This window comes from Atractosteus spatula, chromosome 5 (genome assembly GCF_055471065.1).
Source record: "Atractosteus spatula isolate fAtrSpa1 chromosome 5, fAtrSpa1.hap1, whole genome shotgun sequence".
Classification (NCBI taxonomy): Eukaryota; Metazoa; Chordata; class Actinopteri; order Semionotiformes; family Lepisosteidae; genus Atractosteus; species Atractosteus spatula.
Genome location: NC_142710.1, coordinates 9,625,368 through 9,650,672, shown reverse-complemented (window position 1 = coordinate 9,650,672; position 25,305 = coordinate 9,625,368). Strand labels below are relative to the sequence as shown.

At 43.4% G+C, this 25,305-nt stretch overlaps 1 protein-coding gene across 2 annotated transcripts; it reads right to left on the bottom strand.

Moving 5' to 3' along the window:
- Positions 1-1,377: 1,377 nt before the first annotated feature.
- LOC148834025 (butyrophilin subfamily 1 member A1-like) lies at positions 1,378-21,423 on the bottom strand. 2 transcript variants are annotated; one of them, XM_088916252.1, is made up of 11 exons: positions 21,058-21,423; positions 20,645-20,736; positions 19,518-19,592; positions 17,035-17,376; positions 12,487-12,765; positions 8,984-9,091; positions 7,802-7,828; positions 7,489-7,515; positions 6,529-6,555; positions 6,071-6,097; positions 1,378-2,378 (listed from the first exon to the last, which is right to left on the bottom strand). In XM_088916252.1, exons 3-11 carry the CDS (start codon positions 19,588-19,590, stop codon positions 1,834-1,836), a joined length of 1,455 nt encoding a protein of 484 aa, XP_088772378.1. In that variant the 5' UTR covers positions 19,591-19,592; positions 20,645-20,736; positions 21,058-21,423; the 3' UTR covers positions 1,378-1,833. The 2 variants fall into 2 exon arrangements, with proteins under 2 accessions (XP_088772378.1, XP_088772376.1); XM_088916250.1 differs by lacking the exon at positions 21,058-21,423 and having other exon boundaries at positions 20,645-20,763.
- Positions 21,424-25,305: the final 3,882 nt, after the last annotated feature.

Here is a 25,305-nt window from a genome sequence, read left to right as displayed (position 1 = left end):
TGTTTCTGACGTCTTTCTGCTGTGGGGGTTGAGAAACCCTTCTTTGAGAATGCAGACAGAGAGATCGGTGTGATCATGGCCGTCTGAGGTGAAATGAGAAACTAGGGGCTTGGAGAGATCTTTCATCTTCACAACCCTGACGTGTTATCTGAAGCATCCCCGAGTTTCAATATTCCATACATTTTAATTATAATAAGTCTTACTTTTAGTTGAGTAAAGCAGCCATTTTAGTCATATAGACATTTTAGTCAAGAAGTTTAATTTATTTGCATAATAAGATGTATTTCTAAGAAAATATGTAACAGCTCGAAGTTCGATATTCATTTTGTCAACAGTGTTTTCCCGCGGTACAGCGCTGCGTCACGAAGCGAACAAAGTGAAATATTTCAGATGCGGTCGGAGAGGGCGGTACTGAGAGTCCTGAACTGGACGTTTCTCAGGTTGTTCTGAGAGTCTGGACTAAACACGGCTGGGATTAAAAAAAGGAGCGAATTGTAGCACGTTTTGTTCCAAGGTAGAAAGAGGGACAAAATAATGAAAGGAAACAAATATACATCCCAAAGTTACAAAAATAATCCCTCAGATAATGATGCTCATCCTGCTGAGTACATGAACTGCCGAAGCAGTGCAGTAATCTCCCGGTGCAGTCTCTCGTGTTTCGGGTTAGTTTATATATATTAAACACAGTTGAACTCACCAGGAATGAGTTTAACTTCACTTCTTACTTGAACAGCAGGTCTGTCGCCATCTTCTAACCCGCTTGCTCTAGGGAGCGTCTCACAACTACCACACTAACCAGCGCACAAGGGAGTGTGTTAAAACTACCTCTCATGACACAGTCCCTCTGTGGACAGAGAATCGTCCACATGAAATGTCCAAACGGCACGACGGAAGACAAGACTGACACGGAGCCCAAGTTTCTGTCCCTGAAGAAAAAAACTCGCCGCTGCCATAAACTTTTGGGCTTCATATGAAGGAAAACAGAGCTTCACTGGCCGATTATCACACTTCATTGGGAACCAAAGACCAGAAAAAAGAGTAACGGACACAGCGCGTCCACTTTCCCCTGGGTCAGAGATCACATAAAACTTCCCTCACACTAAGCAAAGCTCCACACAATAAACCCCATAAGAACATAAAATACACAATACTGAACATGCTGATGTGACCCTGACTAAGAGGAGCCGGCTATTAGACTGGCTGTAGCTGCTCACAGACGCAGCGCTGGTTATAAACTACAACTCCCATAAACACCCTGAGCCACTTCCTGTCTGCGTCACAGTCCCTATTCCTCCTGGCTGTGGTGACGTCAGCGGGTCCCTCCCCGTTCTGGCAGCTTCACGGTCACCGGCGCGCGCAGGTAAGACTCACACGGGATTTCATTTTTAAAAGTTTATTTTCTTAAAATTAGAAAAAAAACACGGGAGGGTTTCCAGAGATATTTACAAGTCAGGAGTACAGCAGGCTGGTAGCGAGTTATCTCGCCCTCTCTCGTACATGTTATTTTCCCCTGTTTAATTATTTATTTAATATAAACACGACACAACATCATCATTTCTACAATTACTATTATATTTATGACATATTTTAAATAAAAAAAAACACACGGGAGGGTTTCCAAAGATATTTACAAGGCAGGAGTACAGCAGGCTGGTAGTGGGGTCTATCTGCCTCTCTCGTACATGTTATTTTCCCCCGTTTAAAACATTTAAATACAACATCGTCATCATTTACAATTCCTACTATATTTCCGACCTCACCTCACTGCCCGTCAGTAAACCCGTCTCCCAGTGTGAGCAGTGGACAGAGAGCTGGGAGAGAGTCAGCCTGTGTTCATGAGTCAGTGACGGGTTTAATCTCCACACTGACAGCAGGCAGCAGCTCAAGGTCTTTATCTGAATCCCAGGTCCAGAAGACAGGATAGATCTTCTCCCCCTGAGTGAAGACCATGTCAGTGAAAGTGTAGAGATGAGCTCTGGACTCCACTGTGTAAAAGGAGACCTTCTTCTCCTCAATATCCACACACACCCCCAGCTTCCTGGGCCGCAGAATGAGGGGGAGACGGGTCTCAGGGTCAGTGAGAGCAGAGATATCAGACCGGCACTCCAGACACCAGTAACCCTGCTGGGGAGAGAATCTGAACCTCCCTTTCCTCTTTGCAGACTCTCTGGTCACTCCGATTCTCCACAGGTCATTCACCTCCACCTCCCAGTAGTGTCTCCCTGAGGTGAAGGCCTCCCTGCTCACGACACAGAGCCTTTGATCAAATCTGTGAGGATTGTCAGAGAGACTCTTCCTCTCTCCCCGTCTCACTCTCTTCCCATCCTCAGACAGGGTGAGCCAACAGTGAGCTGTATCAGGGTCCAGAGTCACAGCAGCTGGGGAATAAAACACAAACATCACAACAGGCTCCTGCCGATCACAGTCCAACTCAACTCCGTCAGACTGTGAAATGTCTTTGTCCCCAAACACACCAAGAGAGAAACACCAGTCAGTTACTAATGACTGCTCTTCCCTTCCAGAGAAACGACATCTTCTTCACTGTTTCACTAGTGTTACACATGGGAGTGATCCCAATATCCTCTAATTACAAACATTAAACACTTGTTTTCACAGCGATGAAACTTCATGTTTTTAAACGACATTATTAATAAACACAGGACCGACCGGACTGCAGGAGAAACTACAGCCCGACCACTCGCTTTCAAACACTTCACAACCCACCACAGCGACCTGTATACTGTAAGAAACTGGACAGCCTGTCTGTTAAACCGGTTTATTTCAAATCCCAGTTCAGCAGCTCGTTCATCTTCTCTGAGACCATTTTCCTGACGACGCAGAATAAAAAAGTGCTGAATTCAAAGACTGTATACTGCTCGTTTTTACAGAAAAAAATATAATGGAAAAAGCAAAACCTTGCTGAAATAAAGGACTTCACACTTACTTTGAACATGTGAAGAAATATCTAAAGTATTCAAATTAAACAGAAATAATAATAATAATTTCTGATATGAGACAGTAGGAGCAGTATTAACTCTTAATTCTTAATTCTTAATACTGAATAAATACTCTCCCTTTGTCTGCCTGTCAATTTAGTGAAAATCAAAGAGTTTCCTCTCAGGTCCTATTTTTTTTTCTTTACTCCTGGAGTCTAGAAAGGCTGACGCACCTACCTACATTAATTTATAAAAACCTGCATAATGCTAATTTTTTACAGAAAAAAATATAATGGAAAGAACAAAACCTTGTGAAATATAAGAAAACCCACCATACTTACTTTGAAAATGCCAAGAAATATCCAAAGTGTTCAGTTTAAAGCAGAAATAACACATCCAGAAACCCGGAGAGAAAGACGAGAGAAACAGAGGCGCTCATACTGACTTCAGACTGCTCGCGCTCACTGTCCTCCTCTCTGATAGGAGACACCAGCTGTCAATCAGTGAGCTCTGACCACTGAGAGACGGGGGCGGGGCTTATACATGTTCAGAGCGAATGGGGGTTTTAATCGCTCTTTCGCTGATCTGCCTGTCAATCAAGTGACGATCAAAGAGACTCTTATCAGCTCTTACTTTTTGACTCCTGGTGCCTAGAGAGGCTGACACAGCCACCTACATGAATTTATAAAAACACCTGACTCATTTCTAGACAGGGAGCCGCATTAGTTCTGTGATGATGAAGGGCGCCCTCTCCTGGACAAGAGTGGAAACCGCAGCCTGATCCGTGAAGCCGACATGACAACATCTTCCACTGATATTTCACACTTGTTCTGTGTAGAACAGGACACAGTGTCAAACACTGACTTAATCCACAGGAGAGTCTATCAGTCTGGAAACACAGACACCCTCTAGATCACTCCTGTACACACTCACTCTGGTTGGACTAGTGAAACAATATTGACACTCCAGTGTCATTCTTAGTGAAACACACCACTGGGTCTCTTAATGACCAGGACCATGTGAGAACACCAGCTGGGCAGAAGAGAAAGACCCCAAAGTTATTACCCCTAGCCAGTAAGAGGAGCCCTACAGCCCCAGTAAATACCCCTCTTAAACTAACCATGAGCACCTGACTCTGACATGTCTGAGCTGCTCTGAGGAAAACAGGCCACAGAGACACTGACTGACTTCATGTCACTGAAACACTGTCAGTAAAGAGAGATCAGAATTAATTACCCCCTGTCCTGAGAGGAGGGCAATTCTCAGCTCAAAAGTCTAGTGCCCCTTCCTTTCACAGTGCTGGCACGAGAAACTGAAATTTACAGAAGCTTTTTATAAGATCACTTAATTTGCCATATACAATTTCTTGAAGTAGGAATTTGTCTTTTCGCAGACCCCAGCTTGTTCTCCATGAGACAAACAGACAAGGAGAGAGAAGCCTGGGGTCAGAGAACAGGGTCAGCCATTGTATAGCACCCCTAGAGCAGTTGGGGTTCAGGGCCTTGCTCAGGGGCCCAACAGAGTAGGATTCCTCTGCCAGCTGCAGGATTTGAACCAGCAACCTTACAACCACAGGCACAGATCCTTAGCCATAGTGCCAGAGAGAGAAAGTATTTATTGTGGTTAGATGAGATAGTATTGTGTTTGAATGCAGTAGTTAATTTGTGAACAATGCTGCCTACTGTTTGAATATCTGGTATTATATCTGCAATAATATTGTCCTGTGTAAAGCAGCATCGACTTTAACAACAGAAGAATATCGTCACACTTCTCTTTCTGGAAATACAATAATCTAAAGGAGCACGTGAGTAACTGAACTTCTTATTTGGCAGGAAATACATTATATATTGTATTACTCTTGGCCTAGGAATAGTCCCTTAATTCAAATTAAATATCCCCAACTGTTATAGTAGTTTTTGTAAGTTACAAGACTTACGGTAATCAGAAAAAATAGCACTGCTGTTAGGAGACATACGGTAGTTAAACAGGTACAGGGAGCAAAAATTGCCCCCAGGTACCAGGACTGGTTTACAGGGAGTCAAATCTAGTTTATGTCATTTTCAGATAGGAAACTGTTTTTTAAACATGGAATGGGAAGATATTTTTTTAAAACCCAGAGTAAGAGAGAGAGAGACACAGAGGACAACAAGCTGCAGGAGAGCCCAGAGTAAGAGAGAGAGAGACAGAGGACAACAAGCTGCAGGAGAGCCCAGAGTAAGAGAGAGAGAGACAGTGGACAACAAGCTGCAGGAGAGCCCAGAGTAAGAGAGAGACACAGAGGACAACAAGCTGCAGGAGAGCCCAGAGTAAGAGAGAGAGAGAGACAGAGGACAACAAGCTGCAGGAGAGCCCAGAGTAAGAGAGAGAGACAGAGGACAACAAGCTGCAGGAGAGCCCAGAGTAAGAGAGAGAGACAGAGGACAACAAGCTGCTGACTGAAGTGTCAGGTGTGTTGACAGAAGAGTTCAGAAATTATTGGTGATATTTTTTTCTATTTTTTTCTTTCCTGTAAACAGATAAAGGTTACACATGCACAAATATATTTATGTTAAGAGAACCTTGCACCATAATTTTTATCTAGTCTGTAACACTATTTTCCCATAGGATTTGGACAGCTGTTTGATATGAGACTGGCTCTATACCTGATTCCTCTTGATATCCCACAGTTATTCCCAAATCCAGGGTCACTGGCTCTGCCACATTCAGCCTGTAGACCCTCAGTCAGGAGTGAGCAGAGACCAGAGCACATGGCCTTCAGGGAAAATTAGTTTTCTACACTGTCAGTCCCTCCAGGAGAGACTCCTACTGCCCATTAGACTGAAACACATTGGGGAAAAATGTTCCCCAGACTTTCAGCCCAGAGTAAGAGATAACTACTGGCCATCAGACTGAAACACACTTTGTAGACAGAATACACGTATTGAAGCTTGGATTGATCTTCACAGAATCCCAGTTAGATTTCATGTAGGATGTTACAGAAACACAAGACTGAAATACATCTACTTCAGTGTACACACCAAAACAATAGTCTCAAACAACAAAAAGATTCTGAGACTAAATGCAATAACCAAGGAAAACAAGCTTAATATCTTCATACCACAGGTGCCTCTGTTATCAAGAGCAGACAGACCTACCTGCAGCACTGCAGATCCACCTCCATTCTGAAACACAGAGACGCAGACACTGTTAATCACAGACACACACTGGAACACAGAGATACAGACACTGTTAATCACAGTCACACACTGGAGCACAGAGATACAGACACTGTTAATCACAGTCACACACTGGAACACAGAGACGCAGACACTGTTAATCACAGACACACACTGGAATACAGAGATACAGACACTGTTAATCACAGACACACACTGGAACACAGAGATACAGACACTGTTAATCACAGTCACACACTGGAGCACAGAGATACAGACACTGTTAATCACAGACACACACTGGGACACAGAGATACAGACACTGTTAATCACAGTCATTCACTGGAACACATATACAGACACTGTTAATCACAGACACACACTGGTAATAAGATGTCAGTACTGTCAGTCAGCAGCTTTTCATATGATATACATACGTGAATAAGGAATGTGCTTCAAAGCATCTGCAGAGAGAGAAAGTAGTTCTTTGTTGTATTAAATAGTATTGCTTCTTACTTATTATAACATGTTATTATAGCAGAGTTTATCCTACAGTCTGCAGTCAGTCCATTTCAGGATCCCCAGTCTCCACTGCAGTGTGATCAGAGTGTCAGTGAGTGTGAGCAGCAGTGGCTGTAAGACTGGAGTCTCACTCAATAAGACTGAGCAGCACAAGGCAATAAGACACACAGACACATCACAGGACACCCTGGAGTCTGGTGCTTGAGCCATTGAGAGAGAGAAGAAATAAACACAGTCTGCTGTCCATAGCAATGAGTATTGACAGCTCTCACACTGCCTGACTGACCTGTACCCACAGTGACCAGTATCACTGACTGAGTGACCTGTACCCACAGTGACCAGTATCACTGACTGAGTGACCTGTACTCACAGTGACCAGTATCACTGACTGAGTGACCTGTACAGTGACCAGTATCACTGACTGAGTGACCTGTACCCACAGTGACCAGTATCACTGACTGAGTGACCTGTACCCACAGTGTCCAGTATCACTGACTGAGTGACCTGTACCCACAGTGACCAGTATCACGGACTGAGTGACCTGTACCCACTGTGACCATTATCACTGACTGAATGACCTGTACCCACAGTACTTCTTATCCTCAGTGTCTGTTTTGACTGTGACTGAACTTTAATGTTGTGTTTAAGGGGATGAATATTCAGAAGACCTTCTAATGTAGCTGAATTCCAGCTCCACTACATCTGTATTTGGTGTACTTGGGAAAGTTATACACAGTAGAGTTTGGCTGAGAAAAGTTTTTTTTTCATATTATCAGGCTAGAGCTTTAAAAAACATGAAACACCAGAGAAGTTAAGAACTACATTGATCACTTGTTGGCTTTAAGAGTACAGCACACAGACTATAGAACACTTACCCAGTTCTCTCTCAAGTAAGGGGTTCACTGCAAATAATAAAGACATTCAATGGATAGTTTAGCGTGTGGAACAAGATTGAAAAATAATCTAATATTTCACACAATCCCGTTGAACTACAAAATAGTCCAAGGACTGAAAGAAAAATGCTTCTGTACATTGACAAAAAATATATGAAAAAACATTAAAAGAAAATCAAAACTGCATTTTGAATGTCGACTTGTCTTGAATCTTAGGCTTACTGTGCTTCAAAGAGTCTGTTATTTCAAATTACAGTGGTTACAATAAAGACTTAAAATTGCACAATTTACTTACCTTGTGATGCCAATAGTGTCTCCTGCTCTGTAAGAAACAGACAGTCAGTAACACTGATGCAGGCCTTTGCACTGGCACAGGTATTTATAATATAATATAATAATGTGACATGATTCAGATTCCCGCAGTGTCTCTCCATTCTGAAAACCAGACAGTAGAGGTCCTGTATTGACCATAGTCTAGAGTTCTGTCTTCAGTATGTGGAACAGAAACACTGCAACACTGCCACACTCTTAACAGCTCTTCAGAGCTGATCAGTACTACACAGGTCACTGAGCAGAAAGAGCCCCAGTCCTGAGGAACAGCTCCTCTCCTCAGCTCACACTGTCTCTCGCTCTCTCTGGCACAGGCTGAGTGAGGTTCTCCAGAGCTTCCAGAGTGGGTTCACTGAGAGAGCAAACCACAGCAGGGATCTTCTCTACTGGGCTCACTGGTTGGGATGAGTGTGTGTGCAGCTCGTGAGATGTGTGTACTTGGATTAAGAGAATTATTCAATTTACAATGTTACAAGTAAAGATTATTTCTTAAGGATAGTATCTAAGAGAACATCAGTTGTATTAACAGTGGCTGAGTTCCACGAAGTGCTCAATATAGCTGCTGAAATATAGAGAGTGGATCTCGCCAAGTGTTAGAGTTTTTCCACAGGAACACTGAACACACTCTGTTCAGAAATCTGTTCTGTTCTGAAATCAACATAACCACTAACCCACTCTTCTCCAAGGGGTAAGAGAAATTATGGAGCCCAGCAGGAAGATTCTGGATATGCTGGGCTGCTGTGAGTTTCCACACAGCTGAAAAGTTCAGATGTTCACTGTTGTCCATAGATGCTGATGAAACAACTTCTGACAACGTTTAGACTGACTCACCCCCACTATATAAAAGCTCACAGTGAGACTCACCTGAAGACAGAGAGCTGCTTTAACACTAGAGAGGCTGGTTCTGTAACTGCTAGGATGGCTGTTGTGGGCCGGTACTGGCTCTGACTGATAGGAATACTGTAGATCTCCCAGCACAGCCCTTTCTGAGAAGATGATCTCCTGGGGTCTACAGTTCTAGACATGGTGTCCGCACACTGAGTCCTGTTATCAGAGTTTGGTGTCTTGTGCTGCTCATACATTGTCATATAGTGGGATTTAAAACCGAACCTAACACACACATACAGCATCTATAATGAGCACATACTGTCCATTCTTCTCCACTGGATCACCAGAAGTACTGATGCTGCTACAGCAACAGCTGCTGTTAGGAAGAGAGCCACCATCCATCCAGAGGGAGCAGGGAAATAGTCTCCTGGAAAAGAGGACAGGAATATTATCCCACAGAAGCTCTTGTGTTAGGTGCTAATGAAATCTAACATACAGTAAATGAAAGAAAAAAAACATTTGGATTTGAATTTGAATTTCAATCTATATCTATTGAATTTGCAAAGGATTTTATCAATGGTTTAAATGTTTCACACTCATACTTTTTGGTTTGTTGAACATTTCAAAATCTGAAGACTGAAGGGCTTCAGAGACAGATTGAGGAACTGCTCGGTTGACACGCCAGCTAGGGTTAGGGTTAGCATTCCCACACTACTTCGATTATTATTACAATCAGCGCTGGATTTTGGGACCTAAGTCAGCTTTAGGATGTGATAATTTGCTGCTGGCTTTCTCCAAGTTTTCTTCAGAGACTGTTGGCTGCCTGGACAGTACAGTGCACAGTTCAGTAATACAATTACAAAACTGAGTCAGTCAGACACAAATTGTAAGAAAACATTATTGAATCTAATAAATTTGCAATCTGTCAGGTCCCAAAACAATTGCATCAATCTACTGTAATATGATTTGATTATCGTATTTCAGGAAAATATATTAGATTTTATATGTTACAAAAACATATAAAATACATAGCCTAACTACCATTTAAAATGTAATGTGGCTGTACAGAATTTGTTTTGGAAAAAAACATATTCATGGAAAAGTATTCAGTGAATGTCCACTGATGTCCACATCATCTACAATGTTGCTTCCTTTCATCTACATTGCCTAGAATAGATCATCTAGATGCCAATATTCACCCCACTGTTTTACAAGCAATAATTAAAATGATATAAAAGGCTTATCAGTGGTGTATGGAAGCCCGTTTCCACCAGGGAGTAGAAAAAAACACACTATGGTATCTCGCAATTGCGACTTAGTATCTCAGAATTACGACTTTATATCTTACAATTGCGACTTTTAATCTCACATTTGTGACTTCGAAATAGCCCATATTTCATCGTCTGTCCTTTTGTTATTGTAACGGATTCAGGTTCCAGGGCTTGTGTCCCTCGTCGCTCCCACCCTACTTCGTGCCTCACTGCATGGGCTCGAACCCAGGTCTTGCCAGCTGAGCTAAAGAAGACCTTCTTTTTGAAGTAAAAAAGGACATACAATGGAAATATGTAAAAAGTATAAGTTTCAGGTTATATAATTGTGAATTCCTCTGGATGTGAAGTGTCTATTTCTGTATCTTTTTTTCATATTCTGTCTCCTTTATTGTATTTCTGGTGTTTAAATAAAAGCTTTTTAAAAAAAGCCCACCGTGCACTATTCCATCCAGGTACTATGGAAGCCTCACTGGCAGAAATGGGATTCTATAAAAATTAGTGTAATTAATTTGATTTTTATCAGGGCACTGTACAGGACAAGTCTTCAGGCTTATAGATCCCATGATCCTGTACGATTCATGAATATAGTGTAACGGACCTGCCATCATACAGGCTGTACGATCTGGTTGAGCATAACAGGGATGCTGGCTACTGGGGCTAAAGAAAGTGTTCTTTAGCTCAGCTGGCAAGACCCGGGTTCGAGCCCATGCAGTGAGGCACGAAGTAGGGTGGGAGCAGCGAGGGCACAAGCCCTAGAATGACAAAAGGACAGACAGTGAAATGTGGGCTATTTCGAAGTCGCAATTGCGAGATATAAAATCATAATTCTGAATTTTTAAGTCACAATGCTGAGATACTAAGTTGGAATACTGAGATACTAAGTAGCAATTGCGAGATACCATAGCTCATTTTTTTTTACTCCCTGGCGGAAACGGGCTTCCATAGTGGTGCATAATGTACTTCAACAATATTATGGTAAATTGCAATTTAAATATATTGATATAACTACGGTGCAGAATTGTGTGAGCTACAATGCATGCAATGACAAAATCATTCAAATCCAAACTTTTTTGCTATTGCATGTTTTTTTTCTTTTAAATATTGTATGTTTTTGAAGCCACTATTTCAACACTACCAAATCAAATGATCTGCTTTCTAATTACTATTTATACACAATTATTGATAAATCTATATAATTCTGTTACTATCGAATATATATATAATTCGATTAGTGCTATACAGTATCTTATTTGGAGTTTTTCAAAATCATGTTATTTAATTGAACTGTTTTTCTCTAGTACAGTTTGTAGACAGTATGAATACAGTATACAGTATTTTCGCAGAAAGCACTAATAGACTAATAAGCATTTACTGTACTGCTTTGTCTGACAATCACGAGCAACTGCAGGACTGTAAGGATCCACTGCGCCACCTGGAAGTTATACAGAGTAATGCAGTCCTGCATCAGATCATTAGAAAAATAAAAAGGCGATCCCATGCTGGAGTCTGTGACACCGCAGTGACTGATGCAGTAAATCTACTGACTCCTTGTGCATTGTAGATGGCCACCTCCAGAATTCAAACAGTTTTTAACAACCATGAAGTCTCTGTGTGTAAAAACAGGAAGGTACAGCACTGACAGTGACTATAGAATGTCATTTTAATGAATTATCACCTTATTGTCAGGTTAACAGGCTGTAGAAACAGCAAACAGATTTAATTAGTTTAAATCTTAAATGTTCAGGATAAATTAACACTTAATAAATAAACACTTAGACACATCTAATACTTTCATGAAGGTAGTGTCACGGATGTCGGAAGGGCATGCCGTGGAATGACAAGGTGAGCAGTAGAGACCCTATGCCTAGCGGTAAAAGGGGCAACACAGGGGTTAGCCCAGGCTCAGGGGTCAGACGACATCAGAATAGAAACCTGTGCCCTCAGGTCATGGACAGGAGTGACCTGGTGCTAGGCGGGTCTCAGGACATCCGTACCCTCACTGCTGAGCGAGGAGCAGAGCAGAAGCAGGAAGTAAATAGGCTACACAACAAGACACACCAGGAAGACATGAATAATCACAGGGAACTAGGAACAGGACAGAAGCAGAGCGCCCTCTAGGAGGACAGGGCGTGACAAGGGCGGCTTCTGATGCCCAAAAAAGAGCTGCACAGCACTGGGGGGAGGAAAAACCTCATTTAACTGGCTGTGGGAGGGAGAGGAAAATAATTTCAGGAAATTTCAGTAAATCCTGATTTTCAGGAAATCAGGAAATCATTTCAATTTTCTCTCTCTCACACCTGAAGAAGTCTCCACAGCCAAAAACTTGTGTTTTTTTTCTTTTTAGCATGGATTTAACATTTAACACTTGTCATGAATTCATGAATACAAATTAGGTGAGCATTACAGAGCAGAGTAAATATTAAGCCTTGAGTGATGATAATAAGCTCCTCGTGCAGGTTGTGTTCAGTGTCCCAGGTGTGTTATATCCTGGGTGTGTGTTATACCTCAGCTGTGTTGCAGGTGAGCTCCAGTGTTCATGTTTAATACTCACTGGGTATGTGGAGCTGAGATTCCCAGTCTGCCTTGGGCTGTGTGCTTCTCACCAGGCAGGAGAAGATGTTGGACTCCTGTTTGACTGGGATGTAGCTGCTGACACTGAGGAACCCCTGACTGTCCGTGTCCACTGTGGGGGGCTGTGATGTCACCTCGTTTCCATCCCTGTCTGTCCAGATCACTGCAGGTTGAGGGAACCAGCCCTCTGATCTGCACAGCAGCTGGGCCTGATCTCCTCCAGGGGAGTGGAGAGACACTGAGGGCTGGGAGCCCAGGGCTGTGGGTTCAACACAACAGGAGACGTTTCACAGCTGATGAAAGTACACTGGAGTAAATGCAGTTGTATTCATGCTTTGCTTATAGACATTATATAAGAAAATGTAGATAGAAATTATAGACATGTTTAGGATCAAGAGTTTAAAGTTGTTTCTTAGTCAGGATTTAAACTTCCAAATGTAGTTTCACCATTCAGAATACAGCTGATTTACCAACAAATGAACTGAAGAGTTGAAATATCAGTGTTGTCTGTGTGTAGAGAGGGGGATCAGTGTCACAGTGACACAAGACTGGAGCAAGACTTGATTTTCTGAGTGATGTGTACTCTCAGTGTAGTGTTCTGTACAGTTGGTAGTTTAGATGTGTGTTTTGTTGCAAAGCACTATGCAGTGTACTGGATTGTGATATGCAATGTTGTGCTGTTTTGAGTTGTGATTTTTATGCACGGGTGACTGGTAGCTCAGTTGTCCCGGGACACAGTAACATTCTCACACACAATTGCATTCAAATTGTCGGTACAGTCCTCCAATCCTCCAACCAGTCCACTCAATCATCCTGTTGATCTCATCTATTTAACACTGTCTGCGCTACTCGATTGCTGCTCTGACATTCTGTGCTTTTTTCAGGAAGTGCTTCACCCTTCCTCTGCTCTGAAAAACACCTGAAGTCCTGTGAACCTGAAATATTCTGAAACCTGAGATGTGGAACCTGGAACCTGAAACCTGATCTGAGTCCTGAGAACCGACACCTGACACCTGACACCTGAAACATGACATCTAAAATCTGAGACCTGAGTCCTGTTACCTGGGAGCCAAGACCTGAAATATGAAATCAAAAATCTGTAACCTGAGACCCGAGATCTGAGACATGGAACCTGATCTTTCTGAACTCTTGTTGCATTCAAGCCCTGATCTTCCCACAGCCGCCTGCTTTCAGTTTCTCTAATCCTTTCCTCAGTCTGCTATATCCCAGTCTCATCCCTGTTCCTGTCCGGCTGTCTCTGGTGAGTCTCCAGCTCTTTCTCCGCCAGCTGCTGAGGATCCCCGAGTCCCTGCATCTGGGTCCCTGTCAGTCCGCATCACCAAGCCGCGCTGAAACAGTGTTGAGTTGTATTGCACTTCGTGGTGTTGAGTTGGTGTTGCTGTATGACACTGAGTTGAGTTCTACTGTGATGTGTAGTGTTCTGTGTTGTCATGTAGTGTTGTTGTGTAGTGCCGTGCTCAGCTGTGTTGTGTTGATGATGAGACACAGAGGTGATGTGAAATTTTGCTGCTCCTGTGGGATCTGACAGGAGCCGAGACACTGGGGGTCAATTACAACAGACTGGAAGCAGTAACTAACTGGAGTTCAGCCCCAGTTTAACATGCAGCTTCTACAAACTACTGCTCCTCCTTCAGACCAACTGACCGCTGAAATAAGACTGTAACACTGGATCACTGGATCACATTAGAACATTCCCAAATATACAGCAGTGGAAATAATACTGTCACTATGGAATGGATTTCACTCTTGGAAAATTATTGTAATATTTAACTAAAATTGCTTTCCAGTCACACCACACGTATTCATAAAGCAGTTATTATAATACATACATTTATTAATACGTGTCATTTATTAGTTAGGAGCCATAATGTTTATATTTATTTGTAGCTGTAAATGGAGTCTTTAGCCAAAAAGTAAATTACCAGATATCCTGGACAGTGAAGAGAACTGAAATACATATTTAGATGGGGTGTAAATCTTAAATGTGCGCCCTCACATCTCACATCGGTATAACAGAGTTATTGTATTTTATAGTGATGGGACTCTACACTTGTAGCTTTCATGGGAAAACAGGGATAATGAGGAATTGGGGGGACAGAGATTTTGGCAAATGTAAAAGAATGATAAAGAAAAAACTCTTATTGGCATCCTTTTAAAAGACAGTTCTTCGGCTGTGATCCAGTAATAATTCTGGTGAAACAGCTGGAAGGTGTGGAAGGTGTTGGAGACGAACAGGAGGCTCATCCAGTCGAGAGCCAGGCTGTGTTAGACTACACACGCCCCAGTGACAGTGTGACTCTTACTGGACTGGTACACAGACCCAGCGACGGTGTGACTCTCACTGGACTGGTACACACGCCCCAGTGACAGTGTGACTCTTACTGGACTGGTACACAGACCCAACGACAGTGTGACTCTACCTGGACTGGTACACACGCCCCAGTGACAGTGTGACTCTTACTGGACTGGTACACACTCCCCAGTGACAGTGTGACTCTTACTGGACTGGTACACAGACCCAGCGACGGTGTGACTCTCACTGGACTGGTACACAGACCCAGCGACAGTGTGACTCTCACTGGACTGGTACACAGACCCAGCGACAGTGTGACTCTCACTGGACTGGTACACACGCCCCAGTGACAGTGTGACTCTCACTGGACTGGTACACACGCCCCAGTGACAGTGTGACTCTCACTGGACTGGTACACACGCCCCAGTGACAGTGTGACTCTCACTGGACTGGTACACAGACCCAGTGACAGTGTGACGCTCACTGGACTGGTACACAGACCCAGCGACGGTGTGACTCTTACTGGACTGGTACACAGACCCAGTGAGAGGCGAGCAAAACGCTGGTTTACACAAGGACAGGTCAACAACAATAAACTGTAACGACCTGGAAAAGATCTCTTACAGAAGTCTCCTAAGTTTAAATTTGTTTTTTACTTGTAGATGAAATCCACTACCACCAGCAGCTTATATTAATGCTAATTCTGTTTAAGAAATAAAATTACTGATACTATTGGGCATTAGATAGTGCTTTTGTAATGATATGCTAATCCGCTGTAAGAAATATGCAGTACATACCTTTGCCAGTCAGTGTTTGACACCCCTATAACTTATGTATCTAACTCACAAAAGATCCACAAACACAATTTAAAAACTCTTAGATGAAGAGCCACAGATGCAGCCCTGAAAATTTATAGTATTGCAGACACAAATGTAGCCTATAAATATAACCAAAACAGTGAAGGAAAAGGGTTAAGCACTCCCAGAAGCTCTGAACAAACTGTCCGCTTTCACAGGAATTCTCCTTTAATGTAGAAATATGTCAATAGGGGAAAACGTATCGGGAATTACTTTCGTCTTTTGTGCTTACTCTTGCATATAAACCACAGTTCTTCGACTCATACCTTGGGATCGCACTGCTACTTTGTGAGCATGTCATTCCTGTATGCATACACAATAAACTCTCTGCGTTTCTCACAGCGAACCTTTTTCTCCAACAGTGATGTGTTTGCTTATTCGTCTGTAGGATCTTAGTACGAATCTGTATCATTTATCAACAGAAATGGAAGCAGTTATAATACGATTCATGGTCAGCCTCAAACCCGCAGCTGCTGTACTTGTTTCTGTTGTGTAACAAGTAAAGGTTTATTCCAGCTGAAAAGAGAAGAAACACAACGTTTCGGCTATGGCGTCTTCTTCGGGTGTCATGATGCATTGCATTAGAATTATTTTAGCATGATGCAGGTCATAAAATAGTCGACAGGGACATGCAGTTATATATATATAAACATGAGACAGACTAATTATTATTTATTCGTGTGGTCTACATATTAATTTACTGATCAGATTAATTGAAATGTTCTGATTTGGTGTCCCTGCATGTTAATTAGAAAAACAACAATGTTGAGTCCTCAGCACCGCACCAAGCACAAGCACAAGCACAAGTTCAGCTGCTCTCCTTCTTTCTCTCATCATGTATATTTTAGCATGATGCAGGTCATAAATTAATTGCATTAAGCTGTCAGGGTAAATTCAGTTATATATAAACATGAGAAAGACAAAGTAATAATTCCACATCAACATGGCCTAAATATTCACTTGCTGATTAGATTAATTGATATGTTCTTATTCATGCTGATTAGATCAACAACAATGCTGAGCCTTTCACACAGCACTAAGCACAACTTCAACTTTGTTTCACAAGCTTGTTCATTGAGATTGAGCTCAGAGCTGGAGATGATCTCCAGATAGTACTGTATTAACTAGCCTGCAACTTAGTGCACAGCTAAATCCCAAAGTTAATTGCAATTGACCCCAAGTGTGCTAATGTGAGGACTGAACTGACATCACAACACAGGAACCTCAGTGCTCTCTAATGTCCCTGCCTGTGCAGACTGGGAAGTGTTGTACTGTGTTGTGTAGTGTCGTGTTGTACTGTGTTGTGTAGTGCTGTTTTGACACTGACTGAAAGAAAACCGAACCGAAAGACACTCACCTCTCACACCCAGGTCAATAACAGTGTCATCGTCCATCTGTTCAGACCCCACCATGCATGTGTACTGTCCATGGTCAGACCGTCTCACATCTCTCAGTGTTAAAGACACATTGCCTCTGTGGAGCTCCTCTGGGAATAGACCAGCCCTGTCCCTGTAGGCTGGACTCACACGGTTATACTGGCCTGATTTATACAAACACACAAGGTCAAAGTTATCCTTTCTAAACCACCTGATCTCTAGGTCCTCAGCACTGATGTCTGGTGAGAGGTAACAGGGCAGGACAGCGTCTTCACCAGGGAAAACAATCACAGGAACAGCTGGACCTCGAACCTCAAACCTCTCTGAAAGAGAAAGAGCACAGCTGACATGAGTCTTCAACCTCAACACAGAGAAACACTCTGAGACAAACTGTAGATCATCACTGGCAGAATAAAGCAGAGCAGCTCAGTGACACAGTGTTTTCTACAAACAGCCCATCACTGATTCAGACCCACATGTGACTGAGGAGCACTGAAGATCAGTGAGTCTCATCTCACCATTTGCTCCTCTTCTTCACACCAGTGTTTCCCAAACTGGGGTCTGGATCTCTCACCCAGGACACTCAGATCCTCACCTTCACTCCCTGATAGAAGAGCTGTGACTGTGTTCACTGAGGGTCTGTTACTCTGCAGTGACAGTAGGGGGTTAAATCAGGCTCTTTTTCTGTGTCTGTCTCTCTGCTCTCTGGTCCTTTATATAGTGAAACACTTCACATACAGAACCCAGATTAAGCTGTTGATTAATACATCTGATAAACAACAGGCAAGATCCAGTCAGGCTCCTTCTACAAGTGTTGGCTGTAACATCTTTCCATCTTCCCCAAACACACTTCTGATATGTTGTAATGTCCTGTGTGGTTTGGGTCACTCCAGGACTGTCTCTGTAAGTGATGAGTACCTGATGTAGCCAACATTAGCTCACACACTGAGGCACAGACTGGCAGAGAGTGTAAAGCAGCTCTCAGGTCAGCAGTGTGACTTGGCCATGATTGACACTGTCTCTGAGTCTGTCAGCTCATCCCACAGGTGCTCAGGGGTCTGATGACAGAGTGACTCAGTGGAGGACATTGATCCCAGACTGACACACACCATCATGAGCAGAAGAAAGGCTGATGACAAGAACAGGCTGTTCAGCCCATCAGTGCTCATCACTGTCCTGCACTTTCACAGCACCAGGCTCAGATGTGAAAGTTCAGAGTCTGTGTCTCCACTGTGTGTCCTGGTGATGTGTTAATACCTCCCAGTGCTGCTGCTGACTTAGTCAGTCAGGTCACATGGGGCTCCAGTGCAGCTGATTGACCTAGTTTAGGGGTCTTGAGATCAAGACTGGGGCATCACCTAAAAAATGAAAGAATCTGAATCCAGGAATCTGGAACCCTGATCCAGTGGTGTCTTCCTGCAGCCGCCTGCCTTCAGTGTCACAAATCCTTCCCTCTGTCTGCTATAATCCAGTCACGGCACCATTCCTTCTCAGCTGTCTTCCCCATATTATAACCTAACTCCTCCTTTTCCTGCTCTTGCCCTCCTGCCTCTACCCCTGACATTCTGTCTGGTTCATTCCTGTATATTCTACCATGTTCAATATATTCAGATTTCTCTGTTTAGCAGCTGCAGCTCCTGATGCCACCTCTCCGGTCCATCTGGTGTCCTACCTGTAGAACATTAAGCAGGCATCCAACCATATCTTCTCTGTCCCCTGAAGTCCCACACAGCTTAATGGTAGTCCAGATTTTCCAGTTCCCTCAAGACTCATATTCCCTTGCTCCACAATCACAGCTCCTCGTTCCAAGGACTCTGGAATTCCTCTCCCTACACTCCCTACATGTCTTGATGCTCTTCCTGCCTCCTGTACCCCTCTTACTGCAGGAGCACATTAAACAAGGTGCAGACATGAATCTGGTCTGTCTCCTCATTCACTCTACTTGCCCCTTTCAAGCCAGAAAAGCTCACTGCAGCCTCTGTCTGCTCTTGTACTGAACCTCACTGTTCCCAGTGTGTCAAGATTCTTATCTTCTGTGATCTCTATTTAAAAAAACTGGAGCAGATAAAACATCTGCTCCTCCTGCCATCACTGAATTCCTTGGAATTACTCAGTTCAGAAGAGTTTTGTCTCCTTCCTTCACCAAAAAGTTTAACTGCATTCAGTTGAATGTTTTTAGCAATTTGTCCACTAGGTCTGCACAACCCTTGTCTTGCTCTTATCACTCTTGTCTTTGCTGGGTCAACTCAAGAATGTGATGAAAATCATTCCCAGAGACAGAATATCCATTTGTATTGTGTAGATCTAATCTAGACAACAGTCAGGTCAGATAAATGTTACAATCTTTATGTTATCAGCTTCAGAAATTTGATTCTTGGAAACTACTGAATTTTTCAGTCATCAGTGTGAAATCAGAGCTCTGGTCAGGTTATTGATTAAAACACCAATAAGAGTCTCTCTGTACCTGATCCTGAGACACAGGACTGGTGGAGAAATAGCAGAGTCAAAAAGAGCCACTGTGACTGGTCAGACTCCATCTCTGAAACAAAGAAACACTCTGAAGTAAGAAAAAAACACACTTATGAGTTACACTTCAGATCTGAAATAAAGAAATTCTCCAACAGAGATGAAATGTCACAGAAAGACACAGGTAGTACATTTTACTGAAACAGACACTCACCCTGACTTGTCACTGTGCCATATTCCCATTAAAAGAAGCACTGATCTTGCAGACTTTTTCACTGAAATCTATATCCAGAGCAAAAGTACTTCTTGCAGTAAGAAAGTTCCTCTCAATCTTAGTCCTGACCTGACTGTTCACTCACACACTGCTGTACCTGACTGATCTCACTGTCACTCCAGCACACAGCAGCTTCAGTCCTGACCTGACTGTTCACTCACACACTGCTGTACCTGACTGATCTCACTGTCACTCCAGCACACAGCAGCTTCAGTCCTGACCTGACTGTTCACTCACACACTGCTGTACCTGACTGATCTCACTGTCACTCCAGCACACAGCAGCTTCAGTCCTGACCTCACTGTTCACTCACACACTGCTGTACCTGACTGATCTCACTGTCACTCCTGCACACAGCAGCTTCAGTCCTGACCTGACTGTTCACTCACACACTGCTGTACCTGACTGATCTCACTGTCACTCCAGCACACAGCAGCTTCAGTCCTGACCTCACTGTTCACTCACACACTGCTGTACCTGACTGATCTCACTGTCACTCCAGCACACAGCAGCTTCAGTCCTGACCTCACTGTTCACTCACACACTGCTGTACCTGACTGATCTCACTGTCACTCCAGCACACAGCAGCTACTACTCTGACTCTACCCATGCACTATAAAGAAAGGAACAGCACTTTATTTTACAATACAATGTGTGAAATAGAGCAGGGTTTCCTGTCTCCATTTACAGATGGACAATGACCAGATTCACACTCACCTTTTTCTACACATACATTGTCATTGATCTCTGCAGTACTAAGCACATTTTACTAAATTAAACCTACAAGGTTCAGAAATATGTTTCTTGTCTTCTTACACAGCTCAACAATAACAAAGCAGATTTATACTCACCTGTTTTTATATTAACAGTATGTTTACAGTTTTAATTACAATCCAGATTCAGACCGAAGTTTTTTGTCTTTGCAGTGTTCAGAGATGTTGTTCTAAAAGCGGAGAGAAATGCCATTCAACTACAGGAAACACAAAGTGAAAGAAAAACCTTCAGCAGGAGCAATGAAATTTGCTGTTTGCCTGTTAGATCCAATACAGTGAAAATCCAGTGAAAACAGTGATATCTAGACCTTCAGATTCACATTAATATTTACATAGAAAATACAGTGAAAACTGTGATATTATACACCTTCAGATACACATTAATACTTAATCTGTCGTGTGAATATCTGTACGGTCTGACTGCTACAGAACAGGCCTCACCCTACAGTACACTGTGCTGTTAACTGGTGTGAGAATGACAGGATACTTACAGGCTGGATACTCTGATCATACCGGTCTGAGCTCCACTTTCTATTGTTCAGAAAGAAAATGAGATTGTCTGATGCCTTTTTCTGATTAGATTTGAAAAGCGACCTGCTCACTTTACTTCTGACACCGTCTTTATCGCAGTAAAGGACTATTTTCACTTTCACTTACAGAGAGGCAGGAGGATTCTGGGAAACTGGGCAGTGGCTTCAGGCTGTGTTGTTGTGATCATGCAGCTCGAGCACAGATCAGTGTTCAAGAACACAGGAGCTCTGGGACTTTTCTGTAGCTGAAGCCCAGCTCCTCTTGTCCACAGGCTGCAAGATGTGGCTCTTCTCTCTCTTAAAGGAGAAGTTCAGCTCCTGATTACCTGCCTGTGAGGGGGCGTTAGGCCCTGTGATGTGGTCATGTACCAGGATGACTGCTTGTTAACTGGAAAAATCTGTGGAATGAGGCAGAGCTGGTTTGAAGGAGTCTTTGGCCTTTTGAGGGAGTGAGATCCCAGGTGAGGCAAAGGAGGTTTATCAAGCTGAAGCCCAGCTCCTCTTGTCCACAGGCTGCAGGATGTGGCTCCTCTCTCTCTTAAAGGAGCCTCACTGAGGAGTTCAGCTCCTGATTACCTGTCTATGAGGAGTGAGGTCCCAGTTGAGGGAAAGGAGCTGTCAGGATAGGAGGTGTGTAGAATTAGCCTCCTCCTGACTAAATAAGACCTCTTGGGAGAAAAGGGATTTGTCCAGAGTCCAGTCTGGAAGGAGAGCGTGTGAGAGCTCCAGTAGAGAGATCTTGTCTCTAGTGATGATGAGGCAGGTTTACAGGCCTGTGGGCTCTGCAAGTGAGGGGTGCTTGAGAACAGAAGGGGCTCACAGGTGCTGGACAGGGGGGCTGTGTGCTGGTTCCTTTGCCAGGTTCAATGGTGATGAAGTGTGATGCCAAGGAACGTCAGCACCTGGAGGAGTGGAGCGTCTCTGGGTGAGGTAGAGTGTACCTTCCCCCCACAGCTGAGAGAGAGGAGTCCTGATGGCAAGGGTGGTCCCAAGTGCTCCCTGGGACTTCATATCAGCAGACTGAGGGGTGTCTCTAAACAGCAAAGCAGCTGCCCTGTATAAAAATCAGCTGCTCAGGGGCCCACTGGTCTAGGATTCCTCTGCCAGCTGCAGGATTCGAACCAGCAGCCTTCCAGCCACAGGCGCAGATCCTTAGCCACAAAGGTGCTCCCTAAAAAACCTCCGTTATTAAGAAGGGTTTCTTAACTCCTCTAGCAGAAAGACATCTGAAACCCAAATTATCCTGAAACTAGGATCACAGCTTCCCCCTTCTCTCAATGACAGAGTAGTTTTCTTCTAATCCTCTCTATTCATTTGCAGGTTTTGACTTCACAACACCTGAGTGTTACAATCGTCATCCCTCCTCTTGAGGACGCTCTGACACTTTCGTATTTTAGGTCATTACCTGCCCCCTGTTTGTCCATCATTATTTAAGCCTGGCGCTCCCGCTATGCCTGGCTCAACATTGGGAGATGGACGCCTGGAAGCCCGGAAGTCCAGGAGAGACCCGATGGCAAGGCTTCATCACGGCGTCCTGACTGTCTGAGTCCGGGGTTCGGGGTGCCTGGCCTCGTTACTGATTTTTTTCCCTGTCCCTGTTCCGGATCCACTTCCGGATTTTAACCTGGTTTGTCTCGTCTCGGATGGATCTCTCGACTCCTGGACCCTGGCCTGCGCCCCAGATTCCCCCCTTGGACTGTCAGGATCAGTTTGCCTTTGCCACGCCCCCCGAGCACCGGATCACCGTCGTCACGCCCCCCTGTCTGTCAACCCGTCCTGATCCTCTACGTCTCCTCCCTGTGTCCTTCTCCACTTACTCCCTGATTATACCGGCTGCACAGGGTCCTGAACTACGCTTCGCGGGAGCCTGGACCGGCTCCCCTTACCCACTTTGCCCCCCCCTGCTCCCGCCTCCTCCGCACTCTCGGCTTCTGTTCTCCTGTGCTGTATCATCTCTGCTGACTTCCGTCTGTCTCACACCCGAAGAAGGTTCCACAGCCGAAATGCTGTGTTTCTTTTCTCCTTTTTTCAGCATAAAATAAACCTTTAACTTGTTCCTATACAAATACACATTTATGAATTAGGAAAAAGAAACTTAGCATTTAATTTGTTAAACAAATTGCAAATTAAGGGGGATGTTATGCATAATGTTAAATAATTTTCTTTATATTTGACCAGCTCTATCAAAATCAAGATAGCTCTACACAATCTGAGGCTAATTATCAGGAACACGGACTGAAATCCGTGTCAGATCTTGTAGTGGACCCTAGGCGATGCGGTAAGAGCTGGAGAAAACAGGAGGCGTTGTAAAAGGGAACACACAGGGGTTTAATAGTGCACAAAATAATAGTGACAGTCCGTGAGACAGTGAACGGGGAAGACAAAATGGCATCCAAATCCAAACGGGTCCAAGGGCAGGACAAAGCACAGTCCAAGAGTCCATCAACAAGGAATCCATCCTGGGACGCGACAAAGTTAAAATCCCCGGGAGGGGGGAGCACATGGAGAAACAAAACATGGAGGTCCAAGGGTGACGAGGCAAGATCCTCCAGACCCCGGGCTCAGGAAGCGGGAGGTGTCAAGGATGAGGCCTATGCCCTCAGGAGACGGACGTAGGGTTTCCTGGTGCCCGGCGGGCCTCGCAACATCTTACCCTAATGATGAGCTCCGAGGACTGGAGGAGCTGGTCTTTAAATAATAACACTAAAAGGGTCCACCTGGAGAGCTTAATCACACGAACAATAATGAGAGCAGTGGAACGCCCTCCAGGGAGGGATGTCGGGCGTGACACTAATATTGATTTCTTTAAACTGTATTAAAGAAAAAGCAAATAACACAAATGATAACTTTCGGAATTTGTGTGCCAAAGAAATAACTATAACCGAGATCAAAACTGGCACTAATTAACTTAGAGATAATAAATCCCTTGATAATGATGGTTTGAACAGTTAATTTTATAAATGTTTTCAAGATAAAGTAGCTGAATTTCTTCTGCTTGTGGTTAATGAAGCCATAGAAGCCAAAGAATTGCCCCATTCAATGAAACAAGGACTAACATCACTTATACCCAAACCCAGTAAGGATACTATGGCGTTAGAAAACTGGAGGCCCGTAACCTTATTAAATAATGATGTAAAACTACTTGTTATATTTTCTAGCAGAATAAAAGAACAGTTAGACCAGATCATTGATGAATCACAATCAGGTTTTGTGAAGGGTAGGTATATTTGTAATAATATCTGCTTTATTTGGATTTGATAGATTAAAATGATTTTGTTAAGGATGACAGTGTTACGCATTTCACTCGCGTCTCTGTCCCTTCTTGCATTCCCACGTGCACACTCTTTAACAAACGCTCACGCCGCAAGTAACACACCTATCACCGTTTACTCCCGTCACTATTTCAGTTCTCCTCTTTCTCACTTCCCCACTCACTACTGAGGATACTCTTAGAGTTCCCAGGTGCGCGTTATACCCCTCTCTTCTCTCGGTATTGATCTTCTAGCCTGCTCTCCGTTTTCGACCTAGCCTCATGTGCTGGATTGTTGCCCTCTCGCTGTCTCTCCCGTGTCCAGACCTCGCTTCCTGGTATTCGTTTTTGCTTAGTGGTTCGGCTTGGTGTTTCTCTTTCCTGAGTCTTGCACAGGATCCTTCTACCTGACAGACAGCTTGATGTTACTTTTAGAATTTCACAATGCTTTTGATGCAGTTGAACAGAAATTTATTTTTAAGACATTGTAATTTTTTGGCTTTGGTCCATTCTCTCAGAAAGTTATATATAATATAATTATATAATAGATGCTACTGTGTAGTTCAATTACACTGTCTAATGAAACATCACCATGATTTGAAATGAAAAGAGGTACTAGGCAAGGCTGTTTGCTTTCCCCACTCTTGTTTTTATTGGTAATTTGCTGATGACACAAACATTTTTTTTAAGAAATGAGAAGGATGTAAAAAATATCAAGATCAAGGTGGCCTACATGTTCTGGATTTTAAGTTTTTAAAATTAATTGGATCAAAATTATTTTAAAAAAGACGTCATCCCTAAATTTGTTATTGAGAGGGTGAGTGGACTTGAGTTTTTGCTGAAATGCAATTTTGCTATTAACAAGATCCCTCTTAAGTTATCCAATTTTCATAAACAGGTACTTATATCTTGGACACTGGCCTATAAACACAATTTTTCCCCATAAAGTATAGTAAATA

Excerpts from the sequence above, each read along its gene's own strand:
- LOC148834025 (XM_088916252.1), bottom strand. The coding sequence starts at position 19,590 with ATGGAGTCTGACCAGTCACAGTGGCTCTTTTTGACTCTGCTATTTCTC. Across the intron at positions 9,092-12,486 it reads ATCTCAGCTCCACATACCCA|GAGACTATTTCCCTGCTCCC; the intron begins GTGAGTATTAAA and ends CCTCTTTTCCAG. Across the intron at positions 2,379-6,070 it reads GTGGATCTGCAGTGCTGCAG|CTGCTGTGACTCTGGACCCT; the intron begins GTAGGTCTGTCT and ends TTTATTCCCCAG.